The sequence below is a fragment of the Giraffa tippelskirchi genome, chromosome 5 (assembly GCF_054371585.1).
Source record: "Giraffa tippelskirchi isolate mGirTip1 chromosome 5, T2T-mGirTip1v1.2.pri, whole genome shotgun sequence".
Taxonomy (NCBI): domain Eukaryota; kingdom Metazoa; phylum Chordata; class Mammalia; order Artiodactyla; family Giraffidae; genus Giraffa; species Giraffa tippelskirchi.
The window spans coordinates 20,747,563-20,759,113 of record NC_137279.1 but is presented as its reverse complement, the minus strand read 5'-3'; the positions used below and the strand labels follow the sequence as shown (position 1 = coordinate 20,759,113).

Here is an 11,551-nt window from a genome sequence, read left to right as displayed (position 1 = left end):
CAAACTCAGTGTACACTGAGGGACCAATGCGGCTGTCCAATATGGGCTGGAAAGCAGAGAGGGGCACAATCCCGGTCATGGTGAGATGCGAGCTTGAGGAGTCCGAAAGCCACTGTGGAGACAATGGTGAGCCATCGTCGGGTTCTGAGACAACACACAACTGTAGCTGCACTTTGGGAAGGTCACCAAGGCAATAACATATAACAAGAATGGAGAGCAAGGGGATAGATTAAAGGTAGGAAAGTTAGTTAGGAGGTCACTGGAATTAGCAGATATGACATGATTAGTCAGAATGGAAATGAGGATGTGGAGGTGTAAGACTTCTTAGAGGTGAAGATGATAGAACTTGGCCATGGATGCATTATGAATAGGTGATCATACATCTTGGTAAACCTGTTCTCCTGGGGTAATTACTAACAGCATCCTTTCACTCTCAACTGTATCCAAGTCTGGACAATAAAGTACATGATCACACTATCTAGGAATAAGAAAACAGAATAAAAGATGACTCTAAAAGATCTTGAAACTGGATTAATAAGGAAGGTGGTAATATGGAAAAAAAAACATGGAAGGGAAATCAAGTTTTTTTGTAAAGATAATGAGTTTGGATTTAGACATGCTGAGTTTGCTGAAATGAAAATTTATTTAAGGGAGAGAAGCACCTTGCCTGTGGATTTACGCTGTGTGACATGAAGGAAGGCATCATTGACCTAAAAAAAAAAATCCAAAAAACTGTGGTCAGACTTGCAACTATGCATATTTCAACAAAGATTTGTTGCTGGTTCAATTCTTAAAATAGCTAAAGTATTAAGATGTCTCCAAAAAAATGTATGTAACTATCTAATGCAATATTAACTAAGTAACTGATCACCACAACCTCAAAGGAAAACAATAAGGATAATCTAACCTCAGAATTTTTCTGTCTAAGGTATAATTTTTAACATTATCAGATAAATAACATCAGATAAAAAGTCTTCGGGCCTGTCCATACTCTACTGTAATATTTCTGAATATTCTAGCTTTTGAAAAGAATGGAGCCACTGCCAGAAGGATCAATAACGTAATTTTTTTACAATTTTTTTCTTTCTATTTAAATTACCTTGTTTCCAATGTAACTGAAATTACAATCTCTCTGAAATCCTTTTTTAGAGGTACAAAGGTAAAAACATAAATTAAAAACTAGCCACAGTAATCAAGATTGTGACATTGGTGTAAGAATAAACAAACAGGTCAATAGAACTATTACAGAACCCAAAAATAGACCCACACAAATACAGTCAGCTGATCTTTGACAAAGGAGCAAAAGCAGTTCAATGGAGAAAGAATACTTTAAAAAAAAAAAAAAATGGAATGGTGCTAGAACAACTGAACATCCAACGCAAAAAAATGAATCAAGACACTGTCCTTAGTCTTTCACCAAATTAACTCACAGTGAATCTTACACATAAATGTAAAAAGCAAAACTATAAAACTTCTAGAAGAAAACAAAAAAAAATGTAAGGCAACTTATGCTTAGCAATGAGTTTTTTAATATAACATCAAAGCATAATCTATGAAAATAAAAATTAGTAGGACTTCCCTGATGGTACAGTGGATAAGAATCTGCCTGCCAATGCAGGGGATACAGGTTCAATCCCTGGTCTGGGAAGATTCCACATGCCATGGAGCAACTAAGTCTGTGTGCCACAACTACCGAGCCCAAGCTCTAGAGTCCGTCAGCTCCAACTAGAGCTACTAGAGCCCATACTCTGGAACAAGAGAAGCCACCACAATGAGAAGTCCCTGCACTGCAACTAGAGAGTAGCTCCCCAACTCTCTACAACTAGAGAAAGTCCTCAAACAGCAACAAAGACACAATAAACAAATAAAATTAATTAAGTTTTTAAAAATTGGTTAGTTGGACATCATTAAAACTAAAAACTGCTGCTCTGCAAAAGACACTTCAAAGAATAAAAACATAAAACACAGCCTGGGAGAAAAGTATTTGCAAAATATATATATGAAAAATAACTTTTATCTAAAATACACAAAGAATCCTTAAACCTCAACAATAAGAAAACATCCCCATTTAAGAATGTGCAAAAGGTCTAAGCAGACATTTTACTAGAGAAGACATACAGACAGTAAATAAGCCTATGAAAGATGTTCATCATATGTCATTAGAGAATTAAAACAACAGTGAGATACTACTACACACCTGTTGGAATGTCTAATATTCAAAACTAACAGCATCAAATGCTGATAACGATGTGGAGCAATGGCAACTTTCATTCATTGTTGGTGGGAATGCAAAATGACACAACTACTTTGGAAGATAGTTCAGCAGTTTCTTATAAAACTAAACATATTCTTACCATATGATCTAGTAATTGTGTTCCTAAGTATTTACCCAAATGAGTTGAAAACTTATATCTACACAAAAACCTACACAAGAGTGTTTATAACAGCTTTGTTCATATTTGCCAAAACTTGAGAGCAACCAAGATGTCCCTCTGTAGGTGAATGGGCAAACAAGCTGTAGTATATCCATACCATGTAATATATTATTCAGTGATAAAAAGAAACGAGCTATCAAGTCATGAAAAGACACGGAGGAAACTTACAAGATATAAGATCAACTTACAAAAATTATTAATATTTCTCTATATCAGAAATAATCAACTGGAAAACATAACAGAAAATATTGTTCTCAAGAGCAACAAAAACGACAAAAACGAAAAGTACTTGTAATTAACATAACTCAGGCAATACAGAAGATTTTAAGGAGAAAAACTTTAAATTCTATTTAAAAACATGAAAGATCTGAATAAATAGCAAAATATCCCTGTTTACAAATGAGAAAACTTAAAACTGTAAAACTATCACTACTCCCCCAAATTAATCTCTAAAGTCAACACAATTCGATTCAAAAGTTCAGCTAGAGTTTTGAGGAACTTAAGAAATTTATTTCAAAATTTCTCTAAAAGGATAAAGATTCACAAATATCTAAGTCATATTTGAAAAATAACAGGTGGAAGAGTTACTCTTCCAGATACTAAAACATACTTCAAAGCTATAAATACAAAACAGTGCAATACTATTATAGGAATAAACATGTGAACCAAGGAAACAACAGAAAGCAGAGAGCAGACACACACATATGTGCCTGGGAACTTAAAATAAGACAAAGGTAGTATCACAACGGAGAAGGCAATGGCACCCCACTCCAGTACTCTTGCCTGGGAAACCCCATGGACGGAGGAGCCTGGTAGGCTGTAGCCCATGGGGTTGCGAAGAGTCGGACACGACTGAGCAACTTCACTTTTCACTTTCATGCACTGGAGAAGGAAATGGCAACCCACTCCAATATTCTTGCCTGGAGAATCCCAGGGACGAAGGAGCCTGGTGGGCTGCCGTCTATGGGGTCGCACAGAGTCGGACACAAATGAAGCGACTTAGCAGCAGCAGCAGCAGCAGTATCACAAATCAATAGAGAAACAATGAACTACTGAGTCTGAGAAAGCAAGCTCATCGTAAGGAGAAAAATTAAAATTGATTACCTAATTTATACCTAATACAAAGGTAACTTCAGATGGATTTAAATCCTTAAATGTGAAATGAAAGTGCAAAGTTAAAAAAGAAAAACAGAGAAGAAAATCACTGTGAACCAGGGATGACAAAGGACTTATTAAATAGCTCCCAAATAGCACTAATCACAAGGCAAAACATTGATGTGTTTGATTATATAAAATCCAAACAAATGTGACATACACTTGACAATTTTGGAAGGACAGACTTTCTCAAAGCCTCAAACTAACATCGTTGTTTTAGTCGCTAGGTCGAGCCAATTCTTTTGCAACTCCAGGGCCTGTAGCCCTCCAGGCTTCCCTGTCCATGAGATTTCCCAGGCAAGAAAACTGGAGCTGGTTGCTACTTCCTTTTCCAGGGGGTCTTCCTGACCCAGGAATTGAACCCATGTCTTCCGCATTGGTAGGTGGATTCTTTACCACTGAGCCACCTAGGAAGCCCCCAAACTAACATGTAGAACCTTGTTAATCACATTGTGGTTCAGGACAACAGGCTTCTGCATCATCTGGGAGCTTATTAGAAATGCACAGCCTTAAGCCCCATCCCACTCTTACTGAATTATAATGTGTATCTTAACATGATTCCTGTGCACATTAAAGTTTGAGAACCACAGGTTACACAGGAACTTTTGCAAATTAGTAAGAGAGAGAAAACCCCCATAGAAAACTTCCAAAGGGCTTCAATTTCCGGGCGGGTGACATTCAGCCGGCCAGTCGGGGCGACGGGGTCTCCGTCCTAGGACCATGGCCCAGTTTGTCCGTAACCTTGTGGAGAAGGCCCCGGCGCTAGTCAACGCTGCTGTGACTTACTCGAAGCCTCGATTGGCCACGTTTTGGTACTACGCCAAGGTTGAGCTGGTTCCTCCAACCCCTACTGAGATCCCTACAGCAATTCAGAGCTTGAAAAAAATTATCAACAGTGCTAAAACTGGTAGCTTCCAACAGCTCACTGTTAAGGAAGCTCTACTGAATGGTTTGGTGGCCACTGAGGTGTGGATGTGGTTTTATGTTGGCGAGATCATAGGCAAGCGTGGCATCATTGGCTATGATGTTTGAAGACCAATTTTTAACATGTAATTATATTTGCTTTATTATTCAAGTGTTCTTGGACCATGTGTGAGCAGACTGCTATTTGAATAAAATAAGACAATGTGTCAAAAAAAAAAAGAAAACTGGAGCAGGTTGCTACTTCCTTCTCCAGCGGATCTTCCCAACCCAGGGATCGAAACCAAGGTCTCCCGCATTGCGGGCAGATTCTTTACCAGCTGATCCACCATGTTATATGCCGACGGGTGATAAATAAATAAAAATATTCTCATGCATTGCTGGTAGAGGCGTAGACAGGGCAAGTCATTCTGGAGAACAGTTGGCAGTCAGATGAAATAGGCATACATCCTATGACCCAACTACCCTATTCCTGGGAAAACACTCCCACAGCAACACTTACACAAGTCCTAACAGTCACCCATGAGACTGTTCATTATAGCAGCAATCACAGGGGCAGGCAATCACATCAATTTTATCTTTAGGGAAGGGATCTGTAAACCACAGTAGATGCACAGACTACTATGTAGCAGTGAAGGGTAACAAACTGGATATAGGAACAGCAATATGAAGGGATCTTAAAAAGGCAGCACTGGGACTTCCCTGGTGGTCCAGTGGCTAAGACTACACATTCCCAATGCAGGGGGCCCAGATTCGATCTCTGGTCAGGAAACTAGAGCCCACATGCCACAAGAAGATCAAAGATCCCAAGGGCCACAATTAAGACCTGGAGCAGCCAAATAAATTAAAAAAAAATTTTTTTAAAGATGGTGCTGCATGAAAAAATAAAAAACAGAATAAGACCTACCAGACATTTACATCACTTGAAAATAAATTAGCACACAAAATGATTCTGTGTGTTTTACAGAGAAATATAAATCCAAAGATAAGCATCAAACACATTATAAAGACTGACTCTGAGGAGAAGAAAGGAAGATAAAGGGAGTAAGTAAATAGAGACAGCCATAAATATACAGACATAAAAGCCAAAGAGGGGCCTTGTGTGGTCCAACGATGAACATGTGCTTTGAAAGAGGATTTTGATTAACCAAGCCTTTCCCCTTGAAATCCTTCCCCAAAAGCATAAGAAAAATAAAATAAGCACAGAAGCAAATCAATCGTGGCAATCTCTCCGCAGCATGAAATCCCTGGCTTCTCAAGAACATCTGTCTTTCAGGGCTTTGTGCCTTACAGAGACCTTCCCAATCTATGCAGATTTAGATGAAATCAGAGGAGGTGGGAGACGTCTCAGACAGATGTCTGAAACACTCATCTTCACCCTGTCGATAACTCAAAGGTACATCTCCAGGTGACTCACAGCTGCATCACTCTCCCTGTCAGCTAGAAGTTGCTTGTTCCCAGAGATCTGTCACAGGCCAACAACAGAAAATACTTGGGGAAACAAACATAACTGGAGAGAGTGGTATTTCTCTTCACCTGGCATCCTAGAGATGTGAGGAATCCTCTGCAAATGAATGTTAACATAAAAAGAAAGCTGTCCCTTCAAATGTTAAAACTCATTTTGAATCAGTCTGCATATAAATCTTTATAAAAATGTAGCACATTTATCTAACTTCTTTAAAAGATAATATGAGGGATGGAAGGAAATAGAACCTTTTTGTTCCATGACTTGGGAATCTCATAATTCTGAGTATCCATTATTTTGCCCTTTGTTTTTTAGATGCTCTGTTAACTCTATGTCCAGATGCTACCTCTGTTGTGACAGCTGCTTCTAAAAATAACCCAGCTCTGTCCCTTTCTACCTTTTGATTTCTATCTGGGCTTGGAAAAACAGACAACTGGTGGTGTTGAAAACTAGATATTTAATGAGTGGTAAGACTCTCAGTCAGAGACTTGGAAGTGAAGCACATGGCTTTAGACCAGAGTCTTTTGATAGATAATTCAGATAGCTGGGGACATCCCTGCCCCTCCTACCTCTTCTGTATCCCACAGGCTGTGTCACAGAGAGAGAGGCTGCTCCATACTGATGCCTAGATAGATACACAGACTGTACCCCGAACCCTGGTTCTCTGCCCTGCAGTGACTGAAGTCAATTACATTTGTCTCTGGAGATAAGCAACCTGGAATGTAGGGGCAGAGTGAGGCTATTGTTTTTGTTTTAGGTTCTGCTGCTGGAATTTTTAATTAGCTCATCAAACAGGAGTAATCAGAGTAAACTCTGTGTGTGTGTGTGTGTGTGTGTGTGTGTGTGTGTGTGTGCGTGCGCGCACGGCACGCTAAGTCGCTCCAGTTGTGTCCAACTCTGTGTGACCCTATGGACTGTAGCCTGCCAGGCTTCTCTGTCCATGGGATTCTCCAGGCAAGAATACAGGAGTGGGCAGCCATGCCTTCCTTCAGGGGATCTTCCTGACTCAAGGATGGAACCCAGGTCTCTTAAGTCTCCTGCATTGGCAGGCGAGTTCTTTACCACTAGCGCCACCCAGGAAGCCCCAATCAGAGTAACCTACAGTTCCCTAAATATATTATGCTGATTCATGTTTCCCATTAGAAAGCAGCTCTTCCTCCTAACACAGCACTGTCTTGAGACTGTCCCAACTAAAACAAAAAACACAAAAAGTTCTTTAAGTCTTACAGAATATACCCAGTGAACATTTGATGAATAAAACAAACTCATGAATGAATGAGTATAGCGGGGACTGAGTGGGATTGTTTTTAAAAGGTAGAAATGTTTAGTCAGTGATACACTGTCATAGTTGAATTATATTTATCAGATCACTGCTCTGATAGAAGTGAATCCGAATCTTCTTTTACAAGGCAGTCAGTGCATTTCACCAGAAAAGATACAGCTGGCAAACAGCATATGAAAAGACACTCAGGATCACTATTCATTAGAGAAATGCAAATTAAACCCAGAATCAAATACCACTACACACCTACTGAATGGCTAGAATTAAAGACAACAGCTGAAAACACGAAGTTCTGGCAGGTGCAAAGCAACATTCCTGCATTGTTGGGGGAAATGCAAAATATTACAACCACCTGGATAAACAGTTTGGTAGTTATTAAAAGGTAAACATATAGTATCAGACCAGTACAATGCTTGTACTGAAATGTTCACAGACAGTGGTTGCCATTTCCTTCTCCAGGGGATCTTCCCAATTCAGGAATTGAACCCAAGTCTTCTGCATTGGCAGGCGGATTCTTTACCACTGAGCCACCTGGGAAGGCTGTATACTGGAGCACCAGTTTCTAATCCAGAATATACCAAAAGAAAGAAAATCTATGTACTATGGGTTTTGAAAGAAATGCAATAGAAGCAACCTTGCCTTCAAAATCATGTGCTGTAGAGCCTGTAAAAGAATTGCTCCTCAGTAGCTGAGGTATAGAGAGCAAACCACTGATTTGTCCAGCTTGCCCTTCCTTGAGGAGCATAAACATGTTATATTTAGAATTCTGCATAGATTGCTTTTAAACTGATGTTCTTTTTTTAAAAAATTTATTGAGATATAGTTGATTTACAACATGTTAGTTTCTGATGTACAGCAAAGTGATTCAGTTATGCATGCGTGCTAAGTCACTTCAGGCGTGTCCAAGTCTTTGCAACCCCATGAACTATAGCTCACCAGGCTCCTCTGTGCATGGGATTCTCCAGGCAAGAATACTGGAGTGGGTTGCCATTTCCTTCTCCAGGGAATCTTCCCAACCCAGGGATTGAACCTGTGTCACTTATGTCTCCTGCATTGGCAGCCGGGTTCTTTTAACGCTAGCACCACCAGGGAAGCCCCCATTCAGTTAAATATATATATATTTTTCATATTCTTTTCCATTATGGTTTATTACAGAATATTGAATGTAGTCCCCTGTACTCTCTCTCTCTCTCTCTCTCTCTCTCTCTATATATATATATATATATATATATATATATACCAGAACCTTGTAGTTTATCCATTCTATGTATAACAGTTTGCATCTACTTATCTCAAACTCCCAATCCATTCCTCCTCACCCCTTCCCCAAATGGGGGGATGTTCTGTTCTCTAACAGAGAGTCTTAAATTGGTATTCTTATCTAATGATGTTATCTAGCCACCACTGGAGACTGGGGAGGGGCAGGTGGGGGATCTGCTGCTCAATAAATAAAGCCAATTAAATGTGTAAATTAAAAAAAAAAAAGGTTAAGCATAACACTTACCACATGATCTAGAAATCTCAGTTGTAAAGTAAATAAAAATGTTCAGTTCAGTTTAGCTGTTCAGTTGTGCCTGACTCTTTGCGATCCCATGGACTGCAGCATGCCAGGCCTCCCTGTCCATCCCCAACTCCCGGAGTTTACTCAAACTCATGTCCATCGAGTCAGTGATGCCATCCAACCATCTCATCCTCTGTTGTCCCCTTCTCCTCCACCTTCAGTCTTTCCCAGCATCAGGGTCTTTTCAAATGAGTCAGTTCTTCACATCAGGTGACCAAAGTATTGGATCTTCAGCTTCAGCATCAGTCCTTCCAATGAATACTCAGGACTGATTTCCTTTAGGATGGACTGGCTGGATCTCCTTGCAGTCCAAGGGACTCTCAAGAGTCTTCTCCAACACCACAGTTCAAAAGCATCAATTCTTCAGCGCTCAGCTTTCCTTAGAGTCCAACTCTCACATCTATACATGACTACTGGAAAAACCATAGCTTTGATGAGACAGACCTTTGTTGGCAAAGTAATGTCTCCGCTTTTTAATATGCTGTCTAGGTTGGTCATAGCTTTTCTTCCAAGGAGCAAGCATCTTTTAATTTCATGGCTGCAGTCACCATCTTCAGTGATTTTGGAGCCCAAGAAAATAAATCTCTCACTGTTTCCATTGTTTCCCCATCTATTTGTCATGAAGTGATGGGACCGGATGCCATGATCTTAGTTTTCTGAACGTTGAGCTTTAAGCCAACTTTTTCACTCTCTTCTTTCACTTTCATCAAGAGACTCTTTAGTTCTTCTTCGTTTTCTGCCATGAAGGTGATATCATCTCCATATCTGAGGTTATTGATGTTTCTCCTGGCAATCTTGACTCCACCTTGTGCTTCATCCAGGCTGGCATTTCGCATGATGTACTCTGCATATAAGTTAAATAAGCAAAGTGACAATATACAGCCTTGACGTGCTTTTTTCCCAATTTGGAATCAGTCCATTGTTCCATGTATGGTTCTAACTGTTGCTTCTTGACCTGATTTCTCAGGCAGCAGTTAAGGTGGTCTGCTATTCCCATCTCTTTCAGAATTTTCCACAGTTTGTTGTGATCTACATAGTCAAAGGCTTTGGGGTAGTCAATAAAGCAGAAGTAGATGTTTTTATGGAACTCTCTTGCTTTTGCAATGATCCAACAGATGTTGGCAATTTGATCTCTGCTTCCTCTGCCTTTTCTAAATCCAGCTTGAACATCTGGAAGTTCATGGTTCACATACTGTTGCAGCCTGACTTGGAGAATTTTGAATATGCAATTTTGAATTTTGAATATGCAATTATACCTCAATAAACCTGACTTTAAAAAAAAAAAGTCAAGCCATATACTATTAAACACAAAAATAAATAAATTTTCAATACTAAGTGTCAGCCTGGGTTCCCTAGAAAATACAGCCTGATCAAAACATATGTTCTAATGCTACACTGCAGTGCTAGCGGGGCAGGATGAGGGAAACTGGGGTGAATCAAGGAAGGAGGAAGAGGAAGCACAGGATGAGTGTTACCAATCCTGAACTGCTCATAGCTTCAGGGGCAGATGCAGCTGGTTGCTGTCCACATGGGGCCTCTCCAGAGAGGCAGTATAGGACCCAAGGCACATAGAAAAAGCCATCAGGAAAAGAGGAAAGGCAAGCGATTTATCTCTGGTCTCTCACTTGTCCCAGCTTGTCCAGTTGTGGGGGAGCTCCCCCACACTTCTGGACGGTGTTACCCAGAGCCCCGCATCTGGTTTCTGAAGAAGCTAGAGCTACAGCAGCTCCCTGATGAACAAAGCAGTGACCTTGCCTAAGATCAGCCCTATACTTAGGGAAAGTATGAGACAGTCAACAGCGTCAGGAGACGGACCCTAGGGATGGGCCCTGGGCTGCATCGTTGCAGGGACAAGAGAAGTGTGATAAGTGGCCAAGGCCTGGGGCAGGTGGGCTGGCTGATGTAAGGGGCCCATAAACTGACTCTAGAGCAATGGACTAAAATAATATGCATTCTATCAAAAGAGTAATTTAATTTTTTAGAATATTCCACAGATACACTGAGGAAACCTCAAACAATTTCTACCCATTAAATCTGTTCATGGGGTGATCTCACCCAACCTTCACGTAATAACAAGTTCAGACCCGTGAGGTGTAAATACTGTGTCAGGCAGAGACGTGTGTGGGCAGCTCCCTACAGAAAAGAAAGCCAGCACATCCAAATAACGCCACTCTCTGAGCAGATCACAGTGCTAATTCATGATCCACCCATCATGGTACAGACATAACAGTTCAGAAAACAACAAATTCTAGTAAAAATTCAAAATCTGGAGACTGTGTTTCTAATCCTGCCCTCTATTGTCAAAAGGCTTCCCAGGTGGCGCTAGTGGTAAAGAACCTGCCTGCCAATGCAGGAGACATATAAGAGATGCTGGTTTGATCCCTGGGTTGGGAGGGTGCCCTGGAGAAGAGCATGGCAGTATTCTTGCCTGGAGAATCCTGTGGACAGAGGGGCTGGAGGCCTACAGTCCATAGGGTCGCAAAGAGTCAGACACAACTGAAGCGACTTATCATGCAAAAAGTGTCAATGCAAAGTGTTCTAGTTCAGGGACTGAAAAAAGCTCAACTCTGTTATTTTATAATGACTACACACTTTCCTTTAAACATGTTTGCTATGTGCTTTTATGTGTATTATCTTATTTAATCGTCAACCCTGGGAGACTGTGTCAGGGGAAACACTGACTGCAACCACCCACCCTGGCCAGGTGGTGCCAGATGTAGTAACCATTTGTG

At 40.5% G+C, this 11,551-nt stretch overlaps 1 protein-coding gene and 1 pseudogene across 2 annotated transcripts in view; one reads left to right on the top strand and one right to left on the bottom strand.

Moving 5' to 3' along the window:
• Nucleotides 1-620: 620 nt before the first annotated feature.
• The window catches only part of LOC145507390 (protein Cryzl2), a 30,458-nt gene continuing 19,527 nt past the window's right edge, over nt 621-11,551 (bottom strand). Inside the window, exon 10 of the mRNA XM_081493877.1 lies at nt 621-710. Coding sequence (XP_081350003.1) covers nt 642-710 — 69 coding nt within the window. The 3' untranslated portion in view covers nt 621-641. The remainder of the gene's footprint in view (nt 711-11,551) is intronic.
• On the top strand, nt 4,266-4,738 carry LOC145507391 (ATP synthase F(0) complex subunit g, mitochondrial pseudogene; annotated as a pseudogene). The gene has a single exon (XR_014054808.1). The product of XR_014054808.1 is annotated as an ATP synthase F(0) complex subunit g, mitochondrial pseudogene (transcript).